This window comes from Asterias amurensis, chromosome 6 (assembly GCF_032118995.1).
Source record: "Asterias amurensis chromosome 6, ASM3211899v1".
Classification (NCBI taxonomy): domain Eukaryota; kingdom Metazoa; phylum Echinodermata; class Asteroidea; order Forcipulatida; family Asteriidae; genus Asterias; species Asterias amurensis.
The window spans coordinates 6,414,663-6,441,722 of NC_092653.1; the positions used below are offsets into that span (position 1 = coordinate 6,414,663).

At 37.0% G+C, this 27,060-nt stretch overlaps 1 protein-coding gene across 2 annotated transcripts in view; it reads left to right on the forward strand.

Moving 5' to 3' along the window:
• The first annotated feature begins 235 nt into the window (after window positions 1-235).
• The window catches only part of LOC139938290 (small G protein signaling modulator 1-like), a 55,364-nt gene continuing 28,539 nt past the window's right edge, over window positions 236-27,060 (forward strand). For both annotated transcript variants that reach the window (XM_071933706.1, XM_071933707.1), the window contains exons 1-5: window positions 236-484; window positions 613-656; window positions 1,643-1,718; window positions 6,132-6,303; window positions 24,448-24,609. In XM_071933706.1, the coding sequence (XP_071789807.1) occupies window positions 460-484; window positions 613-656; window positions 1,643-1,718; window positions 6,132-6,303; window positions 24,448-24,609 (479 nt within the window). In that variant the 5' untranslated portion in view covers window positions 236-459. The remainder of the gene's footprint in view (window positions 485-612; window positions 657-1,642; window positions 1,719-6,131; window positions 6,304-24,447; window positions 24,610-27,060) is intronic.

The following is a 27,060-nucleotide window of genomic DNA, read 5'->3' on the forward strand; positions in this document are numbered from 1 at the left end:
AAACTAGCAAAATCTGATAAAGAATGGATCATTTATGACAAATGAAGCCCTCGCCCCAATAACTCCAGTGATCACAGATAATTGCCAGAATTTATTTCAACTTAGAAACGTCACTGCAACACCACTGAGTGTGTGACTGTTCTCGTAAAAGTCGATTTGGAACATGAAATAGCCGTCAAGATGCAGAGACGAGCGGATTAATGCTCCATTATTTCCGCGATGCCTGGAACTCACGAAAAAATATGGACCGTGATTTATACTTAAAGTATACGCCAAGGTTGCTTGTAATTACTTGATTTCCTGCTCAAATTATGTTCAAGTCAAATTCCAATGTTGTGCATAATTTAGTAAAGCACACGTTTAATTTTGTGTGAAAATATCTCGACCCGAGTGGTGTGCCCGGACGGAACGTAGGATTTCAGCAAGCGGGGGCGATATTGAAAGTTGGTATTAAACAAAATGGCGACCACGACGATGAACGGAGGTAAGTGAATGTCAAAACAAAACATGACTGAAAATTGGGAATAACTGGGAGTTAGTAGCTGAATGAATTACAGATACGGAGCTGAGATTTTAATAATCATGCTTGTGTTTTGTTTACTTATTTTGTAGATAAGGAGCATCATGAAAAGCTCATTAGGACCGTTAAAAAAGAGGTAAGCAAAAAAATGAATATAAAAATTGCTTGTGTTTATATAAATAATGTCAGGTTGGTTGTGCATGCGGTGCAAAGTGGCCAGGGGGTGGGTCCGCCGGTGAATGAACTGGACAGTTCTTGCAGTGGTGGACCAGGGATGGATGGTGTTTTGGGATGTAGTAGTAAACTGGTTTTTGGTTAAAAAGAAAATCCTTATCTGAAGTCATTACATTTACATGTAACATTACATTGTTGACATTTCACTTAATTCAGTTCAGTCTTCAATTTTCATTTTATTTTTTAGTTAGGGGCCTTTTCTCATCTTTAATGTGTAAGTTTAAACAATAAAATACTCCCACCAGTCCGTCCTGACTCCTAGTGATTGACAGTTGCTTTCATGGGTTAGTGTTGTTCTTGCTGGTTATGTTTACAAATATTCATTAACAGGATTTAAAATGACATTAAATTAAAGGCACTGGACACTATTGATAATTACTTAAACTCATTGTTGGCATAGCATAATAACTTACTTGGTAACGAGCAATGGCCATAGCTAACAGAATAGAACATTGTGAGTAACGGCTCCCTCTGTCTGAAGTAACATAGTTTTTGAGAAAGAGGTAATTTCTCAATAGCACGCAAATTTGTGCAATAAGGGTGTTTTTTCTTTCATTATTCTCTTCAACTTCGACGACTAATCAGTCCCAAATTTTCACAGATTTGTTGTTTGCTGAATTTGATTGCCAAGGGTACTACTTTAACTTTTGCAGTTTGCACTCATCTTGGCAAAGCAAGCGCCAAAAAAGAATTCCTCGATAGCTTCTGACCTGTACTTGGCTGAATTTAGAGAAAGATTTCCGTATCCTGTCAGAAAAAGGAATTATATATATTATTTGAGTAAATTAAATACTGTTTTATTTAATTATAAATTTCTGAATTTAGTACTAAAAAAGGCAAAGCAGCTCTTAATTCCTATCTGATTATCATTTTGTTGTGTAATTTCAGGTCAAACAGATTATGGAAGAGGCAGTTACTCGTAAATTTGTGCATGAAGATAGCGGAAGCATTATTTCATTATGTGGTAAGTAGATGGCCATGCAAAAGAAACATGTGCAGCATGTAACTCGGACTACTCTTTTTCTGACTCCTACAAAATGCGTGCAACAGGCCTGCATGCTTCGTTTTGTATAAGGCCAGGTTAGGGCACAGGGCACAAAGGCATTTTCTCTTTGGTAATCCTATGAGGACACACGAGCATTCCAAAGGGGCACCAAGGCAATGACCAGCAGGGGGCATGGAGGCTTCGAAATAACCCATGACACACACAGCAATTGGCGTGGTGCCCTGTGCTTTTGCTGTGGTGCCCTTTGCAAAGTTCCAGTACAAATTTTCATTTTCCTCTTATAGTATAGTGCCCCCTTACCAGAGGGAAACTGCTGTGCCCCTTCAAGAGCGAAATTCAAGACCTGTGCATTCATGAGTTGTACAGGTAAAGTGATCATGTGTGACACATGACGCATTTAGCCTCATATTTACACTACAGTGTTAAGCAGAGTTGCTGGGCATTTGAGGGAGTTATAAAATAAAGTACCAGTACAAATTATCTCAATGTCGTCTGGCTGGCAAGTTCATGGAACTCTAAGACCACATGTTAAGCACTTCAAGTACAAATGTTCATAACGTTTTACAGCCATGCCCTGGGCCCAATTTCATAGAGCTGCTAGGCACAAAAATTTGCTTAGCATGAAATTTCTTTCTTGATAAAAATAGGATTACCAACCAAATTTCCATTTGTTGCATATTGCTTGTAACTGGTATTCAGCTGTTGTTTGCTTATCCTGAAAATCACGTGGAAATTTGGTTGGTAACCCTGTTTTCTATCAAGGAAGAAATTTCATGCTTAGCAAATTTTTGTGCTTAGCAACTCTATGAAATTGGGCCCTGATCTCTGGACAGGCTGACACTCCTTTGTTATGTCTAACCACAGTCAAGTGCCAGTTCTTTTGTCTACAGTTAAATGTCAGCAACCCAAACAGTGCCGAACAGTTGATTTCTGAATGCATAGTATGCTATAAGCTTAAAGCCATTGGACCCTTTCGGTACAGAAAAAAAAAAAAAAGTTCACAGATTTACAAATAATTTACAGGGTTTACAGAAGGTAATAATGAAAGACTTCTCTTGAAATATTAGTCCATGAAATGCTTTACTTTTTGAGAAAACGGTAAAACAATATAAATTCTCGTTAACGAGAATTACGGAGTTGTTATAAACACATGTCATGACACGGTGAAACGCGCGAAAACAGGAGTGGGTTTTCCCGTTATTTTCTCCCGACTCCGATGTCCGATTGAGCCTAAATTTCCACAGGATTGTTATTTTATATATAAGTTGTGATACACGAAGTGTGGGACTTGGACAATACTGTTTACCGAAAGTGTATAATGGCTTTAAAAAATGAACCATTTGGGGCAAATGTTTGCCCAGCCATTTCCATTTGGACTGTTTGCCTCAGTATCTCACTTTTAGAACCTCACGTGGTAGTTTGAGAGCTTTTAACGGTCATGAATATTGTTGTGTTCATGTTCCTAGGAACGTTATACAGTTCGTACGGTTCGCTTAAATACAAGGACTCAACAGAAGACAATTTGTAGTTAACTTTATCTGTATTCATGAAGTTTATTTATTTCTGCACAAGGTTTTCCTTTCTGTTACCATACAGTAGTGCACCAGAAGGTACCTAAGTCCTCTAAACATATACATTTATTTAAACACAGACAAATATATATCCTTTCTGATTTGCAAACCCCAAACAAACTTTTGGGTGGGCACTGCCAGACGACAAAGACATGTCGACCTTGATGCACTGCAAAATATTGTCCTCTGCTCAGCAAACTGTAGAGGGCGCAATTTATTGCGAACATTCAGATGGAAGATACATGTGAAGTAGAGTTGCAAAAGTCTGATAGAAACACACAGAGTCTTGGGGGTTAGCAACCCCATACCTCAAGAAAACATGTAGTGTATCTGTCTCTTGTTTATTTCTTTGCTCGTGAATGATTCAATGCAGATGCTTCATGGTGATTATTATTCTTCTCTGCCTTTCTGAGCTGGTCATTCATTCGTAATCATTCAGTAGCTTAGTTTATGGATGGTGGAACAACTGCACAGAACTGTGAACTGTACATCCTGTATCTGTCAAATACTGCAACAATGTCCACACTGGGATGTTATTAGTTGCAGGCAGGCGCAATAGTGGCAGGCGGACAAATTCAATGGTGGGCCCTCCTCAGGAAAGTGGACATCTTTATAGCACTAATCTGATAAAATTATATTATGCATTATGGTATTTTTTCCCATTCAGTGCAGGCCTGGAATTTCATTTTTGAACATATTAAAAGAGCAGGTGGCCATTTTCATTTTGAAAGGGCACTTCCATTGGAAAAACTTTAAGTCTATATGAAACTTTTGAAGGGGCACCAAGGCCAAGACCAGGGGCAACGGATGCCTCTGTGGCCTGTGTGTACTTCTAGGCCTGCTGTGTACTGTATGGAGTATGTATTCACCACTAGAATCATATTGCAGGCTGTTATTTTTTCCCATTCAGAGGATGATCATGAATGATCAGAAAAGATGTCTTAAAGGAATTTGGGTACCTTTTCAAAATGTCCATGGATTTACATTAAACTTTCAGGGTTTGAATATAATGATAGTGGAAAGCTTCCATTCAAATATTACTTACTGAGGTGCTGTAGTTTTTGAGAAATGAGTAAAACAATGTCATGAAAATACTTTTGTAAATGCTTAAAATCATGACATTGTTTTACTCATTTCCCAAAAACTACAGCACCTCAGCACATAATATTTTCAGGAAAGTTTCCTACTATCATTATCTTCAAACTGTGTAAGTTTAGTGTAAATCTGTGGACATTGTGTTTTTTGTCCTACAAAAGTTACATACACCCTTTAACAGGCCTGATACTTCATGGAGGCAACGAAGGTGATTGTCTTCACCCTTGAATTGCTCTAGTAGAAATTTACAATTTTCTCATAGGGTACCCTTTACCGAGGAGAAAATGCCTTTGTGCTCTTGCCCATTCAAAAACAAAGCATACATGTACAGGCCTGAGATGAAGACAAAATGAAATTTGGGGGACAATTTTGTTGTAGCTTGTTGACTTGTGAATGGGGTGAACCGTGACATATTGAATAATTTACAGCATGTGGAATCCAGGGTTTACTGTTCAGTTATTCAATAGCTTGCTAGCTGGACCACTTAGCATTGCATTCCTCTGTCTACTTCACTGATCCTACAACATTTATCTTTGAAGGTTCGCTGTTGTCATTGTTAGTTTATGGGACTTCAAAATTTGAGGTCATGAACTGTCTGTGTAGGCAGTTGGAAGGGCTCAGCAATTCTCAACTATGCATCCCTTTGGAGACATCTTTTGTTCTTTCCATTGTCCCTGTACTTAAGATTTTCCCATAGACTTTGTAAACAAAATTTCTTGTGGAGCACCCCGGTCTTTAGAATTTCCATGTGGAGTCCTTTTATTTTCCCTTTTTTGTTTTGTCCTTGGACTCCAGAAGGTACCGAATATGAGAGCAAATTTGTTACAATCTCAGGCTTGAATTTTTTTTTTTTTTAGCAGCGGGCCAGTGAACTCATGACTGGCAGTCTTGTGTTTTTCAATTCAATAGTAATACCTCACCGTGTAATATCTTGAATAAAAACAAATACGTTCAACTGTTGACTTTAGGTCTAGAATAATTTTTAAATTCTTTTCTTAGATGGGAATTCCATAAAGACAAGTAAGATAAAACTTCTCTTATGTTCAGGCATGATAATATTCTTCCTGCTTAAAGACAGTGGACACTATTGGTAATTGTCAAAGATTAATCTTCACAGTTGGTTTATCTCAACAAATGCATAAAATAACAAACCTGTGAAAATTTGAGCTCAATCGGTCGTCGAAGTTACGAGATAATAATGAAATAAAAAACACCCTTGTCACACGAAGTTGTGTGCTTTCTGATGCTTGATTTCGAGACCTCAAATTCTAAACTTGAGGTCTCGAAATCAAATTCGTGGAAAATTACTTCTTTCTCGAAAACTACGTCACTTCAGAGGGAGCCGTTTCTCACAATGTTTTATACTATCAACCTCTCCCCAATACTTGTAATCAAGAAAGGTTTTATGATGATAATTATTTTGAGTAATTACCAATAGTGTCCACTGCCTTTAAGTCTGATTTCTGATTTTGTGAAAACTCAAATAGAAATTGTATCATGACATAGCAAGTGGTTTTTGCTTAGCTTTGTCAAGTCAAAGTGCACTCCAATTATCCCGAATCACCCTGGGAATATTTTTCATTGGAATGAAGCATTAAAACATTTTTGGCTTATCCTACAACAACAACCTCCTGTTTGCTGACAAATGATCGGTAGCTGTACATTTTATGATCATGTTTTTCTTTCATTTAAATGTAATTTGCAGCTGCCGTAGATAACTGTCTATCGCAAGGCTTGAAGAAAAGAATCTCCGGGATTTTTAAAGGGAATTTAACGACGGCATCTTTAATTAAGCATCTCGCTAAGCACCACCCGGAGGCAGCTGAAGTCGCTCATAAAGTACAGGAAATTGAGGCCAGACTTGAAGAGGCTAACAAGTGAGTTTTTTGTTTTGCTTTCTTTCCTCACCCCAAATCCTCTCAAATCCTTCCATAGGTTGCCTTTAGGCCTGGATCTGCACGGAGGGCATGGCCTCTGTTGCCCTGGGTTGGCCTTGGTGCCCTTTAAAAGTTTCCGATAGACTTTAAGTTTTTCAACTGGAGTGCCCTTTTTAAAGTCATCAAATGTTTCGTATCTAGGCTTTAAGATTTTCCAATGGATGTGCCCTTTTTTAATATCATCAAATGTTTCCAATAGACTTGAAGCTTCTCCAATGGAAGTGCCCTTTTCAAAATGAGAATACCCGTGCCATCTCAAAGAGGAAATTCCAGGCCTTTGTTTGAGATTGATTCCTTACTCCCTTGGGTGATTCAATAGGGTCCTTCCTCACTTTTACAAAATCCTACACCATCTTTTTGTAGCCTTCGAGAAACACTCAGTTTGAGCCGAAACCTCAGGCCACTATCTATTTTATTTTTCAAAATTCTACACCTCTACAGTCTGCAAAATTTTGCAGAGAATTCAACAATCGCACTGTTTAAAGGATTTGTGTACCTTTTCAAAATGTCCATAGATTTACATTTAACTTACAGGGTTTGAAGATAATGATAGTGGAAAGCTTCCCTTCAAATATTACTTACTGAGGTGCTGTAGTTTTTGAGAAATGAGTAAAACAATGTCATGAAAATACGTTTGTAAATGCTTAAAATAATTTTTGGCTCATGAGACGAAAATTATTTTCATGACATTGTTTTACTCATTTCCCAAAAACTACAGCACCTCAGCACGTAATATTTTCAGAGAAGCTTTCTACTATCATTATCTTCAAACTGTATAAGTTTAGTGTAAATATGTGGACATTGTGTTTTTTGTCCTACATAAGTTACATACACCCTTTAACTATGATTGTGGTTGTACTATGAATGCGTATAAGTTTATTAGAGCTGTCTGCAGTTCAAAAAAAATCAAACAAAAAGTGTTGTTTGTTTTTGTTGGGCTTTTGGGTTCACAACCAAACCACGCTTACATGGCATGCGGCTATGCATGTCAATATTATCTATTGATGGATTTCCCTTCCTCCATGATTGAAGTAAACACCATCGATCGATCGTAATTGAAATTGTTAATTAGGATGGTCGGCAGTCAAGTGGGACTATTTTTGTTTATAAAAATTCATACAATGTTTCATTTTATAGATTTAAGGACAAACTTACACAAATAATTAAACAAAGTCTTTTAAAATTATCAAAATGTCACAATAGAGTATAAAAACATTCTGGGGACCTCTTCAATTCATCTTGCGTCAGCCAAACAAAAATTTGGGTCTAGAATTCCCCACAGTTTTCGAAGGAAAAAAGGGTAAAAAACTAGATGGAAACCTGACCATTGAATGGTGATCTTTCTTCACAAACTTCAATTCTGCTCTGGTTTAATTTACATAAAATATGAACAGGTCGCTGGAACATAAAAATATCAACTTTCATGTAGCTCTGTTATCGAGGAAATTTCCCCCAAGGTAATCTGTTATGAAATATTGTCATCAACATTTTATAATTATGTTGACTGTGGTAGCACGAATTACCGATGGTGACAAGCCTGCCTCAGGGCATGGCTACTCTTAGAATTGAAAAAAAAAGTATACTAATGAGATTTTCTTGGACGTCTTCAAGGAACATTCGTTTGTAATGTTAATTTTTACCGAAAAATAAATTATCGTAAGGCCGTTTCATAATAAGAAATACTTGTAGAGCTGTCTCATAATGAGATATTTACGTAGGGTGTTCTGCACAACACTTCCTGGTCATCTGTTTACCAAACATCATAACTGAGCAGGGCTCTACTAGACTGAAGGGCTTGTACATACATACGTAGCTCAAAGTTCTTACCGGATCAGCTGGGGCCAACTTCACAAAGAGCTGAGATTGATCTTAATCAATTAAGCTTGGGCGATACCACGATATTATCAAATATCGCGATACTAATTTGGAAACGATTTCGATATCGGATCGATTTGGTTCTAATAAAAAAATCGATACAACGCGATATCAATTAAGTATCGCGATATCGATTTAGTATCGCGATGTATTTCCTAGCCGAGACATCTTGCACCCCATAGGTTTGGAGTAAAACCAGAAGAATAGGTCATTAGAACACCTCTCTTTCAATGCTATGACTGTCTCTTCTACAACTTTCTCTGGGAGTTTGAAGACTGATGATGTCAAATTTAATTAATCGCGATTATCAAATATCACGATATATTGTAATCGATATATCAATAATAAAATCAATCGGTATCGCCCAAGCTTACAATCAGTCTGATATTGGTATTTGCAAAATGTGATACCACAGTACAAATCACTACTCACAAGACACATCTCCAATTGCAATTCAGTTCAAATCAACATTTATTTTCATTTGGGTACAAAAAAGATTACCAATAAAAATAACATGTCACATGTTCCATCTGTGTCGGGTATTCTGCTAATTTTTTCTTAGCAGAACAATTGTCAGCAATGTTTTATGCTGGCGAAGCAGTTATTTGGCCCTGATAAAAACAAAACGTGTATGAAAATATTGCAGAATTTCAAAGTAAATTGTGCAGCCTGAAATGACTTGTGACTTAGTTTAAACCTTGATTCCCATGCAGATGACTTGTAAGTGAGGCAGGGCGCGAAATTAACACTGGGCCACAGGTCCCAGGCCTGTGAGTTTATTGTTGGGCCAATCTTTTTGTGGTCTTGTTGTTTTCGTTTGAATTAAAAAAAAATGTATCATTGTGTAATTTATCTTTGTGAAAAAAGTTGACTGGGAATCATAGAGCTTTATAATATCTAGCCCTATGCTGTGAACGAAATATTTATCTTCCAATTCTGTTTAAAGATTATCAAAGTTCACTTAACATTTAAAAACACAATTGAAATAGATTCCCTGAGTGCTTATTCAACAACTCATCGTGGTTCTGGTCTTGTATAATAAACAAATAAATTCTGGTTGAGTAAAAAAATATTGGAGCTCTGCAAGCCCCACAGTCTTGTGGATTTTTCTCTGAATTCAAGTACTGAACACTCCTGAGTGACTGAGGCGAAGAAGTAAACTCAGTGATTAAAAAGCCTTTCACACAGCGTGCAAACTCAGGGGGATACGCAAATGTGCCTTGATTCAATCTCTGCATCCATTATTGGCAAGCTTTTTACGCGCATTGAGGACGAGTCATGAACCACGTTCAGGATCCCAGGTGGAAAGTTCTCTGTAAAGATTTGGAAAAAAAACAACAGGAAAAGCGCTCTTTTGGATGTACTGTCTACAAACAATGCCTGTATTACCATTATCACCTTACATTTGAAATCAGAGGGGAACATTCAATTCAAATCATCTTTATTCATCATGCCCAGCATGAAAATCACTTTCTCAGTTTGCAAATTAAAATACAGTAAATAAAAAATAGCAGAAAAACATATACAACATTTGTTGTTTGCGATCCTGTGTGAATTTTACTTCTCCCTAGTTATATTTTCGTCGTGATGATTCAGAAAAAAAACAGCAAATGCACTCTCTGAATGTGCTATCTACAATGCCTAATAACCATATTATTTGATCACCTTTAATGTATGTTTGAAATAAGAGAGGCTACCCTGTGTAAATAATATATTTAATAATAAATTATAATAATAATAATAAATAATAATATTAATTAGGATTTTTCCTGTGTCCTCAATGTGCTTAAAGCACGGCAATTGTGCACCAATGTGTGTTAGCACTGAATACTCAAGCTCTGTGGAAAAAAATCACAGGCATATGTATAAGTCGGTAATGATAACAATTTTTAAACGTGCCATTTTGTTTTCAATTATGCCACAGTGCTGATTTCAGTCATATACTGTATACAGCAGTAATCAATATCAGCCATCCACTAACCTAATGAGATTCTGTGAAATCCACTCACTCGTCCTGCATTGTAGAATAGAAGATCATAAGCTTTAGTGTCTACAATTAACGTCTACAAACATGATTAATGAAAATGCGTTTCATTTGATTTCCATACAAATCCCAGACTTAACTCACACAGGAGCATTATTGTTTCCTTGATTGGTGTGGTTGTCCTTGGCAGGCGGCTGTGTACAAATCTCAGAAGTCTTGCCTTAAGGGCACTGCACACGTTTGGTTATTAGTCAAATAATATTGCATAAAAACGTACTTGGTAATGAGCAATGGAGAGCTTGCGATAGTAAAACAATGTGAGAAACGGCTCCCTCTGAAGTAATGTAGTTTTTGAGAAAGAGGTAATTTATCACTCAAATATTTGAATCTGAGATTGACTTCAGGCCTGAAGCCTTTCTCAGGCGTCTGGGCCAATATCATTCCTTTATTCTTTCTCAGCTTCTGGAGCATGCAGCTTCTGGCTGCCTAAGTTCCAACGGTTTGTTCATACACAATGAATTCTGCCCTTTTATGTATGTATACTTGTACCTTGTACCCCTGGGTAAAGAGAATCAATTTTAGTACAGCATCTCAGGCTCAAAGACACAAGTGTCATCGTGACTGGAATTCAAACCCATACTCCGATGACTTAAATCCATTATACACTCTCGGAACAGGAAAAAAAAAAGTTCGCAGATTTACAAACAAATAACTTACAGGTTTTACAGAAGGTAGTAGTAAAAGATTTCTCTTGAAATATTATTCCATGAAATGCTTTACTTTTTGAGAAAACATTAAAACAATTATAAATTCTTGACAACGAGAAGTACGGAATTATAGGCGAAACGTGCAGAAACAAGGGTGGGTTTTCCAGGTATTCTCTCCCGACTCCGATGATCGATTGAGCCTAAATTTTCACAGGTTTGTTATAAGTTGTGATACACGAAGTGTGGGCCTTGGACAACACTGTTTACCGAAAGTGTCCACTGGCTTTAACCACCGAATCTTGAATTTGATGCTCTAAACCACTAGCCATGACACAAGGGAAAAATGCTTTGCCTTGAGTTGACATACAAACACAGGCCTTGAAATAACCAAAGACACCCACAGCAATTGTCACGGTGCCCTGTGCTTTTGCTGTGGTGCCCTTTGCAAATTTCAAAATACAAATTAAAATTGTCCTCATGTATAGAAGGAGACTTGCTCTCTACCAGCGAAACATTGCTGTGCCCCTTCAACAAGATTGAAATTCAAGGGCTGTGTACATTGTATTATACAGCAGGCCTGATACTTCACGGAGGCAACGAAGGCGATTGCCTCCGTGTCCCCTGGTCATTGCCTTGGTGCCCTTGAATGAAATGCTCCAGTACAAATTTGCAATTTCATCATAGGGTGCCCTTTACCAAAAAGAAAATGCCTGGGTGCCCTTGCCCTTTCAAAAACGAAGCATACAGGCCTGAATACAGCGTATGAAACATGCACCGTACAAAGTTCGTTTCAGATCAATGTTTTTCTTTTTAATGTATATTTACCTGGTGACATATGGCCCACGCGAGTCTCAGTACACATTCATTTTGATCATACATGTCATGTATCTGGTTTTCAAGGTTGAAAACCATCTTTATGGATGTACATAATGTATGATTGTATGTTCATGATCAAATATTTTCCCATTTTAAAGGGACGGTAATTGTGATTTACATTTTGCAGCCAATGACCAACAACATCTTTCTGTGTAAATACATTGCTTTATAATTGAAATATACATTGTTGTAAAAGTACAAAACATGCAAAAGGAAAACACACTATTCAATTTTTTGTTTAATTCCAATATTGACAACAAACACATTCTGAAATATTTTACCAGCGTAGTTCTACAAAACCTCTCTCATGCTAAGCTATTACGTATCAGGCAGATACGTGCAGATTTTGACTTTTTATTATTTTTAATCAAATTATTAAAAATCGAAATGCATGATTTTAATTGCGCAGTAGAGCTTTTAAAACCAAATATAAACATGACATACAAATCATTCTGAGGTCATCTACAGTTTGAACAAAGCCTGTTATAAATGTTTGGGCTAAACACAGAATAAGTGGTTTCAGAAATCCCCACAGTTTTTGATAAAATACTTAGAACAACCCTGTACACCATAGAGAAAACACTTTTATCGTACATATAGAATCTCTCACTCCAAAAAACCAACCAGACAAATCGAGCAATTTCATTAGCCATAATGTTCCCCTTTCACTTTAATGATGGCAAACTATAGACTGTTATCATAAACCGCTCATTACTTCTACCAGGTATCCAAGGTTTATTGTCTCTGTGCAATGATCCAACTAAATTAATGGGGCGTGACTCCTTTTGTGGTTTCACCCTAACTGGATTCATCATCTATTGCTTTGTATGATGGTATGAGAATGTGATTAAATCATTACGAGGGGAATACAGGGTGTGCATACAGCATAATATGGTGATGCATGCCTGCTGGCCACTAATAGACGCTGTTCACACTTGTTTACAAAGGGGAAATTTGGGATTGGTGATGTATTAGTCTAGTTGCGAAGGGTCAGTTTTTAATCAGAACAGCTGAAACATACATTTTAAAGGCAAGCTTTAAGGGATTCACGCAACTCTCTGAAATCATAGCTGTGTGATTTTTGACTTTTTTTTCCTTAAAAACTTGACGACTAATGAAGCTGTAAACTATGTTGCATGATGTACATCTTTATGCACAGGTCATGGCCAAAAACTTGATATCCAAAGGGAAAATTTCAGGATTTGTGACTTATTTTAATCTAGTTGTGAGCTATCAGTTGTTGATTCTTAAAGACACTGGACACTATTGGTAATTTGTCAAATACCAGTCTTCTTTCTTGGTGTATCTCAACATATGCATAAAATAACAAACCTGTGAAAATTTGAGCTCAATCGGTCTTCGAAGTTGCGAGATAATAATGAAAGAAAAAAACACCCTTGTCACACGAAGTTGTGTGCTTTCAGATGCTTGATTTCGAGACCTCAAATGTTAAATCTGAGGTCTCAAAATCAAATTCGCAGGAAATTTCTTTTCTTGGAAGCTGCGTTACTTCAGAGGGAGCCGTTTCTCAGAATGTTTTATACTGTTAACCTCTCCCCATAACTAGTTACCAAGTAAGGTTTTATGCTAATAATTATTTTGAGTAATTACCAATAGTGTCCACTGCCTTTAACCAGAAAGGCTGCACAATGTACATGTTTACCTCATAATATAATTAGCTGATTATACTGCCAGTTATCCAAAGGGAAACTTTAATTTAAGCTGAATCGTCAAGACAATTGTGTGCTAAATAACCAATGTTTACAATAAATCTTGAAACTGATAGTTGTACAATTTTCATGAAAATGTATGAAGCCACCCACCTGAATAAAATATTTATGTGCATAGGCATTTTATGTTATTTTTTGTGTGACACACATACAGTTACAGTTCTCTCCAGCTAAAAGAATTGCATTTATTCATCATAATATTAATTATGCAATGCAACTCTGTCTTAAAGTTACTCTTTTAGGGGTAACATATTGACATTAGGTCTTGAATTTTAGGGAAATATCCACAAAAATGTAGTACCTGTAGCAAGAGTTTTTATTGGACCCAAATTTGTGTCCAGCCTCAAAAGTGGGAAATGACAAGACCAGAATCTAAATGAAGACTTTGAGACTGAAGGAATTGATGTTCAAAATGTGTATTGAGCCCAACATCCGTTGGTTCACAAGGGGCACTTGTTTCTTTCCCGGCCCTCAACTTCTAGGACCCCGGTTTGAATCCCACTGTGTTGGCACTAATGTTGGTTGGGTTTTTAGTCCCTCACATGGAAAGGGTTTTCCCTGGAGTCTGCATTTGCCTCCTTCATGGACATTTAAAATCCCTTTAATTCCCTCTTTGTAGTCTCTCCATGGGGTTCTTGGATATAATATGGATTAAAATTCACAACTGAGAGTTAATTAACAAATGAAATGACATGTGGTACATGAAGCCTTAAAGACACTGGACACTATTTTTAATCGTCAAAAACCAGTCTTCTCACTCAGTGTATCTCAACATATATGCATAAAATAACAAACCTGTGAAAATTTTAGCTCAATTGGTCGTCGAAGTTGTGATATAATAATGAAAGAAAAAACACCCTTTTCACACAAAGTTGTGTGCTTTGGGATGGTTGATTTCAAGACCTCAAATTCTAAATCTGAGGTCTCAAAATCAAATCCGTGGAAAATTACTTCTTTCTCGAAAACTACATCACTTCAGAGGGAGCCGTTTCTCACAATGTTTTATACTATCAACCTCTCCCCATTACTCGTTACCAAGTATAAGGTTTGACTAATTACCAATAGTGTCCACTGCCTTTAAACCCTCCTGTACATCTACACACCATTTATTTTTGATTCATAAATACCTCAGACAGTTTCCCTATTCCTATTGGTGGAGAGCGCGTCACATGGGTGTGTATAAACCATTGTTTATGAGCGGTAAAAAGTGTTACTTCATGGGTGGACACGCGACCTTGCACCTGTTCTTTTAAGACAGTTTCTTCATTCCTATTGGTCGAGAGCAACGGCTGAAACAGTTGTGCCACATCACGCGATACACGCGACGCGCACAGCATTCCCTTATAAGGAGTTGCTTACCCGAGGGTGGCGGAGGGCTTTACCATTTCATATCTGGAGGGGTATTGTGTTGAAAGAAATCATTTAATTATAATTTTTGCATTTATTTTACTTTTTGACCAAAAAGTGATGATGTCTTTGACCGAAAAGGTATTTATGAATGGGAATCAAAGTGTGTTGAATCGGTTTTCAACTAGTGGTTTAAACCCGCCGAGGCCTGGTTCTTTATAATTTACCTCGACTTCGTCTCGGTTAAATTATCAAGAACCAGGCCTCGTTGGGATTAAACCACTAGTTGAAAACCTGTTCACCACACATTGATTCCCTGAAAATGATTGCACAGACCCAAGCTGCACAATCCTGATAATATAGATTTTGGCAGCGTTTAATTTCCTGCGTAACCTATGTTTGCTCATATCTGTACAATAAACCGTACCGTACATGTACATGTACCTTGTGAGCTCAAACAAAATTATGCTTACCTAAACACATGGAATGAGGACACCAACCAAGCTCTGTACAATGTCACATATATGCACAATTAATTACTGGTATCCTGCTCATTTCTGCTAAGCAAACAAATTGCTAAGCTCTTGTTTCCCTGCTCATTGAAATTAGGCCTGCAATATAGGTCATGCAGGTTGTACACACACAAACTACATTACCGTAATGCACATTTGAAATGCATGGTTAGTCATTCTCATTTATGTTTGCAATGTCATAGTTTGGATGTATTGACAATCCATGTTATTTTGTCATATAATGGTACCAAAAAAAGAAGAGAATAAAGTGTTCAGAGCAGTCCCTTGAGGCCAGCGCTGTTATATTATTTATTTTTACTTTACTTTTTATGCTGGTTATGAATTATGGATTACCATGTGATATCACTGAAACGGTCAGTGTAGTAAATCAAAACTGTGTGATTAAAAGCGCCTAGGGACAGGAGATTCAGTGTGTACTGGTACAGATATTAAAGGCAGTGGGCACTATTGGTAATTACTCAAAATAATTATTAGCATAAAACCTTCCTTGGTGACAAGTAATGGGGAGAGGTTGATGGTTTAAAACATTGTCAGAAACGGCTCCCTCTGAAGTGCCATAGTTTTTGAGAAAGAAGTAATTTTCCACGAATTTGATTTCGAGACCTCAGATTTAGAACTTGAGGTCTCGAAATCAACCATCACCCATGTGACAAGGGTGTTTTTTTCTTTCATTATTATCTCGCAACTTCGATGACCGATTGAGCTCAAATTTTCACAGGTTTGTTATTTTATGCATATATTGATATACACCAACTATGAAGGCTAGTCTTTGACAATTACCAATAGTGTCCACTGCCTTTAAAGGCACTGGACATAGCAAGAGAATATTATGAAAGAAAAAACTACATACCTTGTTGCACAAATTTATGTTTGCATTTAAAGGCATGTGAGACTCCCTTTTTTTCGGCTGATTTCCTCTTTTTTGGTTTTGATTTTCCTCACTCTCTTCACTTTCTGTACGTACAAAAGGATAGGAATATTATCTTTTCCTCTTTTTTTTCGCCTGGTAATTCTCTTTTCCTCTTTTTTTCATGGGTAGTAACTCACATGCCTGCTTGATAAAAGGCTTCAGGCCTGAACTCTTGTATAATTTATTTGAATGAGAAATTACCTCTTGCTCAAAAACTCTGTTACTTTAAAGGGAAGGTACACGTTTGGTAATGACTCAAAACAAATATTAACTTAAAACTGACTTGGTAACAAGCATTAAAGAGCTCTTGATAGTATAAAACATTGTGGGAAATGACTCCCTCTAAAGTAATGTATTTTTTAAGAAAGAGGTAATTTCCCACTGAAATAAAGAAAGACTTCTAGCTAGAAGTCTTTTATTCCTTTCTGAAAGCACACAAATTCGTCCAACAAGGGTGTTTTTTTCTTTCATAATTTTCTCGCAACTTCGATGACCGATTGAGCCCAAATTTTCACAGGCTTGTTATTTTATGATAAGATACACCAAGTGAGAAGACTGGTCTTAGACAATTACCAAACGTGTACCTTCCCTTTAAAGGGAGCAGTTTCTCACAAGGTGAGACAGCTCTCCATTGCTCGTTATGTATGTTTTTTTCAAACATGGATTCTTTTGAAGTCGTTTGAAGTCTTTCTATATTTTGATTTAGTCAGATTCCATTGTGGTTGGTACACTGTACCTTTGGTAACTCCTAAACAAATTACTATTGGATCATGAAACATAAAAACTTACTTGGTAAGAAGCACTGTAGCTGTTGCTAATGTATTGACCCCTTGCACGCGCGTCACACGCGGCGACTGATGCCACGCTCACCATGTTGGTGGTCAATAGGGTTACCTGTAAACGCCGCGTCACCTAAAAATGTGCACTTCACTGAATTACACACGTCGACATTGACCACCAAAATGGCGCATCCAAGATTATTCTAAAGATGACGTCAGGTGAAATGGGTCAATATTCGAGGAACAATTCCCTTTAAAGAAATGTGGTTTTAGTGAGAGGGATTCAAAAATAGTTCAATATGTAAACTGTTAGAAATAAAACAAATTCACCATGTTAGGGGGCTATTACTTTTGTCGCTTTTGTGAAGTATTCCTGTAGGCTAATATACATGTATAATAATGTTTTATAACAAATAACTACATGTAGTTGTTATATTGCTTTTTACAGTTTATGTTTCAATGCCCTATACGGTCCATGGCTAACTGCCAGTTGTACACATTTCTGTAGGTGAACTGGGCATCTTTCTGCAGTGAATGAGAAATATTGCCAATACGTACACACCCCATACTGTTATTATACGTTCACTGTACGTGAACTTCTTCATCAAAATAAATGGAGGTGGACTTTGTCCACGCTGCATTATTTTCATATTTTGTATATAACTACTGTTTGTCATAAACGGCTGAAGGAGACAGGTTGTGAATATTGACGTCCATGTTTACCACACCGAAACCAAGCGTTGTTACATGGGCATAGCAAAGTCAGTTGATGATTGCTCGTGTACACGTACATAGTGCTGCACACATGTATATTTAGAGTGTGGTGCACTGTGTTTGATGGCCCTGTAGAACCCGTGTTCTAATCTGGTAATAGAGTTTATGGTTGTCATAAAAATGCCCGAGGGACCTTTGTCGGACTACTACACAAGGCAATCGGTCCGATGGCACTGTTTACTAATATTTATATTATTCTTTATCCCCGATAAAGAATAAAAATATTATCTTGTTTTACACGTCCCAAAATGTGTATTCACTGAACATGTACTTTACACACTTATGACATATCACACATTGAAAGCCATTGGACACTTTCGGTACAGAAAAAAAAAAATTAAAGTTCACAGATATACAAATAACTTACATGGTTTACTGAAGGTAATGGTGAAAGACTTCTCTTGAAGTATTGTTCCATGCAATGCTTTACTTTTTGAGCAAACATTAAAACAATATCAATTCTCGATATTGAGAATTACAGATTTATTTTAAACACATGTCATGACAAGGCGAAGCGTGCAGAAACAAGGGTAGATTTTCCCGTTATTTTCTCCCGACTCCGATGACCGATTGAGCCTAAATTTTCACAGGTTTGTTATTTTATATAGAAGTTGTGATACACGAAGTGTGGGCCTTGGACAATACTGTTTACCGAAAGTGTCCAATGGCTTTAAGTATCCCTGAATCTTCAACTTTACAATTAGCACATAATTTTTGTTCATTGATTGATATAATGTTACTAACTTCATGTTTTAAATTTTATTTAAAAAAATCTGATACTTTGTTCTACACTTTCCCAAAGTTTCCGCATTCATGACAAAAGTTCACAGTAAGTTTCTTGGAATCTTCAACTTTAAAATTAGCGCATAAATTTGGTTAATCGATAATTGTTGCTACCAAAATGTTTTCATTATTAAATTTAAAAGAAAAATATTACATGTACATTTATGCATCATTAAACAAACCACTTCGCTCGAAACGACTCTGTCAAGCAAGATCTAAATTAGCGTCCTGAAAAAATTACAGTCAGATCATTACCGAACGTTTCTTTTAAAACTCTGGGATGCAAGGCCAGGTATTTTCATTTACAATTGAAGATGTTCTCTAATTTGATTGATTCTCGACTCCCTGGGTATCTGACATCCTTAATGAGCCTTCAGTTGTCATGGTATTGTCTGGTCCCATTAAAAAAAAACCATTAAAGAAAAAAAAACCTGCTTCACAACAACAGATGCTCTGGTTACACTCAAGTACATTGTTACATGATGACTCGACTAGAAATGAAGTTAAAGGCATTGGGCACTATTGGTACATGTAATTGCTCAAAAATAACTGTTGTCATTACAAACTGACTTGGTAACAAGCAATGGAGAGCTGTTGATAGTATCAACATTGCGAGGAATGGCTCCCTTCAAAGTGCATACTAACATAGTTTTTGAGATACGTACGTACATGTATATACATGTAACTCACGAAAATATTAAAAGACTTTGAACAGGCTTTTTAAGCATCTGATGAAAGCACACAAATTTGTCCAACAAGGGTGTTTTTTCTTTCATTATTCTCTTGCAACTTGGATGATAAATTTAGTCAAACTTTTCATAGATTTAGTATTTTATGCATACTTATATTGGGAGACTCGTCTTTGAAAATTACCAAAGCTGTCCAGTGCCTTGACATGTGTGCGTCACCGTACATGTAGATGATGTTTATTTTTTAGATGCTTTTTGTGCTTAAGTAGCTCAAAATGAAATTGGCCCCGACTCTCATCCCTAAATTTTAACTACACACGGTAATTCATAAGTAGATTAATGGTCTGATAAGCTCTGATGTGGCAGAGTCACTGTCAAAAGCTAAATGGCAAGAAAACATCTTGGTTTTTTTAATTCGTCTTCGGAGACCGAGAACACGGAAAGCAGGCAGTCAAAAGACGAGCACAAACATGCAACGGATGCGGTCCATCAGACCAGCTGCACACAGCTGCACATGATCAGTACTCAGTACACAAATAAGTGTACTTGATGTCATAAAACCATGATCGTACATGTACTCACCGTGCTCATTTAGCTATTCGCCAGCTTTCAAAACGTACAAGGTGACCTTTTCAACATTAAAGGGTTTTGAGACCTTTTGTAGATCAAGTTCTCGGCCATGACATGAATCCATACTTACTGTGAATGAAGATATGTTATATAATTTACCTGTAGAAGTTTTAGCTTCCATAGTCGTTTTTGAAGAAAAAACGTGAAAATCACTGACCAATGTTTTCAGGAGAGTTGTGTAAATCCGTTAAAGGGTATATGTACTTTTTCCCAAAAACACAATGTCCAAAGATTTACATTAAACTTACACAGTTTGAAAATTATTATAGTAGAAAGCTTCCCTTGAAATTTTACTTACTGAGGTGCTGTATTTGAGAAATTAGTAAAAGTAATAATTTTCGTCTCAGTTTTAGCATGTAAAAGCGCATTAACCAGTTAGGCTATGGTTTTGGTATAATATCATAACTGGTTAAGGGGATTTTACATGCTAAAGTAATTTTGGTCTCTTGAAACCAAAACTATTTTGTGACTTGTTTTACTCATTTCTCAAAAACTACACAACTTTAGTAAGTAATATTTTAAGGGAAGCTTCCCGCTATCATTGTCTTCAAACCCTGTAAGTTTAATGTAAATCTGTGGACATTTTGAAAAAGTACCCGAATCCTTTAAAATGCATGCTAAAATAATTTTCGTACCCACTGAGCCGAAAATTGTTTTTGTGACATTGTTTTACTCATTTCTCAAAAACTATACAGCACCTCAGCAAGTAATATTTGAAGGAAAGCTTTCTACCATCAATATCTTCAAACCCATAAGTTGGAATGTAATCTGTGGACGTTTTTGTTTTGTCTCATACTAAAAGTACCCAAATAAATAAACAATAAGTGCATACATTGTGTAGTACGTATCAATTAGTGTGAAAATTTAGAAGCAAAACATTAAGAGTAGTGGGCACAGGGCCTCAAAATATAAAATAAACAATTATTGATTACCTAGTCTGCAAGTTGCTGGACCCAACAACGCTTTTTCACATATATAAGTATTATCTGGCATATACATGTACAAGAAAGTGAACACTTAATTTTCTACCCGGTGCACAAAAGTTACTTAAAAATCATCTTCGGAAAAGAGGGTGTTTTTAACTGCTTAAAAATCCATGTTTTTGAGGCACTTAGCTACAGTGGCAATTTTCCAGTTGAATGATGGACTGTTGTGATGAATGTGCGTAACACACGTGTGTAAACACTCAGACAAATTGTTCATGTACACTGACAAACAAACATAGTGTACACAATGTATGGTATAACACTGTCAAACAAACATGTACACAATGTACGGTATAACAATTTTCTGCTTTTGTACTACATGCAGGCCTGTATGCTTAGTTTTTGAAAGAGCAAGGGCACCTAGGCATTTTCTGATTGGTAAAGGGCACCCTATGAGGAAATTGTAAATTTTAAATGGAGCATTTTAAGGGCACCAAGGCAATAACCAGGGGCATGGAGGTAATCGCCTTTGTTGCCTCTGGAGGAAGTATCAGGACTGTTAGGTACACAATGTATGTACAATGTCACTGACCGATGGAGCAAAAAACACTTGTTCTACAACCGGAGAGATGTGTGTACAGAAAGAAAAAGTAATATTAATAATAAAAACAATTTCACGTACACATTGTAATAATAGACCTTATGCTCTGACTGTGTAAGGGCAAGGATGTTGTTCCCCGGTAAGAAGCGCGAGGGAAATGTTAATTAAATTATTCAGAAACATTTTAAGGGACACCCACACCGAGGTTTATAACTACAAGGCATGAAGGCAATGGGGGTGGGGGGGGGGGGGTTGATAGGATCAATGGAGTGTCATGTAAAAAAGAGAACAAATATACCTGATGTGATCAAGCAAAATTAGTCATTTGTCGACCGAGGTCATTTGTATGATTTTTTTCACATTTGAAAAGAGCATTAAAGACACTGTACACTATTGGTAATTATCAAAGACCAGTCTTTTCACTTGGTGTATCTCAACATATGCATAAAACAACAAACCTGTTAAAATTTGTGCTCAATCGGTCGTTGAAGTTGCAAGATAACAATAAAAGAAAAAACACCCTTGTCACACAAAGCTGTGTGCTTTCAGATGCTTGATTTTGAGACCTCAAATTCTAAATTTCAGGTCTTGAAATCGAATTCATGGAAAACTGTTTCTTTCTCAAAACTACGTTACCTCAGAGGGAGCCGATTCTCCCACTGTTTTAAACTATCAACCTCTCCCTGTTCCTCGTTACCAAGTAAGGTTCTATAGATTGCTAATAATTATTTTGAGTAATTACCAATAGTGTCCACTGCCTTTAACCAGTTTTTAATTTTGTTACAATACCAGGCTGATACCACCTTCTTTGTTTTAACAGTTGTGAAAGTAGAAACACCGAAAGATAAGAGAGAATGAAACTTACAAAACAGAGTTTAAAGGCAGTGGACACTATTTGTAATTACTCAAAATAATTATTTTAGGATAAAACCTTACTTGGTAACAAGTAATAGGGAGCTGTTGATAGTATAAAACACTGTGAGAAACGGCTCCCTCTGAAGTAACGTAGTTTTCGAGAAAGAAGTAATTTTCCACGAATTTGATTTCGAGACCTCAGATTTAGAATTTGAGGTCTCGAAATCAAGCATCCTGAAAGCACACAACTTCGTGTGACAAGGGTGTTTTTTTCTTTCATAGTTATCTCGCAACTTCGACGACCGATTGAGCTCAAATTTTCACAGGTTTGTTAATTTATGCATATGATGAGATGAGATACACCAAGTGAGAAGACTGGTCTTTGACAATTACCAATAGTGTCCAGTGTCTTTTAAAGTCGAGTTGTTTACTGAACATACACATCGGCACATTTTCTTTCAGTCTCAATTTTAACCCCTTTTTGATGCTATTTATCAGGAGGGAATTTGCCAGTATAAAATTATATTTTGGAATTTAACCAATTTACAAAAAAGTTCAAAAATTTCACCGCTGTTAGTCTGTTTTGGCTTGTTTCTACATAATGATATTTCCGACAAACCACTTCTAGTTTGATCGCATCATGTCATCTGGTAGTCCATCATTAACTCAACTCAAACCAAGACGAGACACTTCAAAAGACTAAAGGTCACCGGTATCATCCAAACGATTTTGAGAATTGATTTTGCACTGAGATTATTAGAACCCAAACCAAGAGGTGAAATGAGAAGCTCACAGATTAGCAAAAAGGAAGAGGGCAACGATAGAGACGATGGGTTTGCAACAATCTGTAAAAACAGATGGACATCTCATATAAAGGGTTGCAGCCAGCATTTGATGAACCATGGAGGAAGGAAAGTATCCTCTAGGAGATTGGATGAGCATAGACCAATGACTATGATATCGATCATGTGGAGGATCAGAAGTCATTGGCAAACAAATAACGTATAATTATTAAATAATTGACCCGATGCTTAGGGAAAGGGACACCAATATGTTTACTCCTTTTGTAATGGGCAGCTCTCCTATATGAGGAAATTGAAATTGTTTTAAAAAAAAAAGAAAAACTGACTGGATAAAAGATTTTTTTTTTCTTTAAACAAAGACAAATTACTAGAGCAAGATTTTAACTAAGGACTTCCGGATCAACTACCAAACTGAGCTATCTAGCCCTACATGTACATATGTATGTTGGTGGTCTCCTTTTTCATTTTTGTAACTTGCACACTTTGTACTTGTAAGGAAGGGGGAAAGGAATGTGTCTGTTGTCCTCCCAGAAACCAATGGTCTCCACTTGGTAAAAAATGTATTAAAAAATGTATTCATAAATACCTGCGACAGTTTCGCTATTCCTATTGGTGGAGAGCGCGTCACGTGAGGGTGTTTAAACCTTTGATAATGACCAGTAAAAAGTGTTGAAACATGGGTGTGACACGTGAGCTTGCACCTGTGATAATAAGACAGTTTCTTCCTTCTTATTGGTCGAGAGCAACGGCTGAAACAGTTGTGCCACATCACGTGATTTGTGTGACGCGCATAGAATTCCCTTATAAGGAGTTATTTACCCGAGGGCCTTGACTGGGCCTTACCATTTCCTAGCTGGAGGGGTGTTGTGTTGAAATAAATCATTGAAAAATTATAATTTTTGCATTTATTTTACTTTTTGACCATAAGTGTTGATGTTTTTTGACCGAAAAGGTATATGAATGGGAATCAAAGTGTGTTGAATCTGTTTTCATCTAGTGGGTTAAACCCGCCGAGGACTGGTTCTTGATAATTTACCTCGACTTCGCCTTGGTAAAATTATCAAGAACCAGGCCTCGTTGGGTTTAAACCATTAGTTGAAAACCTCTTCACCACACATTGATTCCCTTATTAAAACAGCGTCACACCGAGTTACGGATATGAGCGCTATAGGGCCTATAAGAAACCACTTCTTTTATTTGTATTATAAAAAATGTAATATCTTTGTATTTACATTTGTTCTTGTCGTGACTGTCTCAATCAACTTCTCTCCTCTTGCATCAGGAAAATCAGCAGCAGCAGCAACAACAGTTTAAATGGAGAAAGTCCCAACAAACCACACACAAGCATCCGTGCTACACTGCAGCAACGCTATCTGTGGATACGTGTTGCCCTCTTTGAGAAAGAACTCTCAAAGATCATTGAGTTCATCAATCAAGAAAGCAGGTCAGTTCCTTGGTCATGTTCCTTGTATTCAGTAACAGCAATGGCATTTACTGTACAAAGAGGAGCCAGACTATTTCTCCTTCCAGCCTCGGTTTGGTTGCATTTATTAGAACAGGACTAGTCAGAGACTGTAAACACACAATCAATTGTTGTTAAGATAATCAAACTGACTTGATGAAGTTGAAATCATTTTGGGTTGAACAAAAACAAATTTACGTCAACAGGGCCCAGTTTCATAGAGCTGCTAAGCACAACAATTTTCTAAGCATGAAATTTCTTCCTTAATAAAAACAGGATTACCAACAAAATTTCCATTTGTTGCATACTGCTTCTTACTAGTATTCAGCTGTTATTTGCTTATCCTGAAAATCGTGTTGAAATTTGGTTGGTAATCCTGTTTTTATCAAGGCAAACATTTCATGCTAAGCACATTTTTGTGCTTACCAGCACTATGAAATTGGGCCCAGAGCCACTTGTATAGCTTAAATGTACAGGTGGTCTTCCCTGTTTTGTCAACAATTTTGTTTGGGGTGCCAGTAAGAAGACATTCAGCCTGTAACTGCCATTCCTTTGGTGGATTGCTGTATACCAATTCCACTATGAACATTTACATCTGAAAAATTGTCAAATGTTGACATTTCTTTTCTTTGATGGATTTCTTTTCTTTGATGGTTGGTATGAGCTTTGCTGCTTGTGAGCTTTAAAATCGAAACAAATCCTTTTTTGTTTTAAAATCAATAATATTTACAAATCTATGGGTGTATTTTTGGGGTGCTACATGTATGTAGTCCACAGCAGACTTACCAGATCAATCCAAATTGTTCTCGATAATGTGAGCATGCTCAGAACTACATTAGCAATGGAAATTAAGCCTGCTGCCACCAAGCGATCAAAAGTCTCTTATTAAGAAGATTTAATAAAAAAAACTAAAAAATTGTTTTGTTGTTGTAGATGAAAACCATTTATCTGTGCTCATAATGACACCTGTTTTCCCCAACACCTGTTTTCCCCTTGCTCACAAGTCACCTAGTCCATGTAACTTTATTAAAGTCCTGATACTTCACAGAGGCAACAAAGGCAATTGCGTCCATGCCACCTGGTCATTCATTGCCTTGGTGCCCCAGTAGAATAAAATTTTACAAAATTTCTTCATACATGTAGGTGCCCTTTACCCAAGCAGAAATGCCTTGGTGCCCTTTACCCAAGCAGAAATGCCTTGGTGCCCATTACCGAAGCAGAAATGCCTTGGTGCCCTTTACCCAAGCAGAAATGCCTTGGTGCCCTTTACCTAAGCAGAAATGCCTTGGTGCCCTTTACCCAAGCAGAAATGCCTTGGTGCCCTTTACCCAAGCAGAAATGCCTTGGTGCCCTTTACCCAAGTAGAAATGCCTTGGTGCCCTTGCCCTTTCGAAAAACAAAGCACACAGACCTGACTTCACAGTTTAAATGCAGCACACGTGTACACCTACATTACAAGTCACTGCCTTCTCGCACAAACACTCCAAAACCATTGACAAAACCCATCAAAGAAAAGACTGTTTATAGCAATTAGCTCGCAGCATTTGCAATTGAAGAAAAAGAAAAGGGGAAGACGAAAAAAACACCCGAAACCCTCAGGTACATGTAATGTAGCTATGAAAGGTTTTAAACTCTACATAATAGAGTGAGCTCTGCATCATGAGACGGGCCAAGACTTCACAGGAAGACGCACGAAGTAATAGCGCACTTACATTGAATTGCTAGAAGACATTAGTATTCGCTCTAGCAGATGAGGCAGGAGTACTCAGGAGAACCTCAGAAATAACGAATCCCAACGGATTATGTCCCAAGCTGTTATAATTATGCGAACTGTTGTGATTACAGTTTTGGTTTTTACAAGGAGATTATAGCACCTCTAAATGCTATAATTAAAGTGTGCTATCATTTACATGTTGTACATTGGACATAATGTGTATCTTCATGTTGTTATCGATTTTAAAGGCAGTGGACACTATTGCTAATTACTCTAAATAATTATAAAATAAAACCTTTCTTGATTATGAGAAATGGGGAGAGGTTGATAGTATGAAACATTGTGAGAAACAGCTCCCTCCATGAAGTGACATAGTTTTCGAGAAAGAAGTAATTTCAAGCATCAGAAAGCACACAACTTCAGATGACAAGGGTATTTTTTCTTTCGTTATTATCTCGCAACTTCAACGACCGATTGAGCTCAAATGTCTCACAGGTTTGTCATTTTATGCATATGTTGAGAAACACCAACTGTGAAGACTAGTCTTTGACAATTACCAATAGTGTCCACTGTCTTTAAGTTTTGCAACTGTCTTTAAGTTTTGAGTGACTGCAAACTATCATTTCTTATGTTGTGTTTACAGTTATCTGCTTATTGTTTTATGGGAAAACAGAATTAAAAAATGTAGCTGTTGCAAACTGCTTACCAAACAAAAAAAC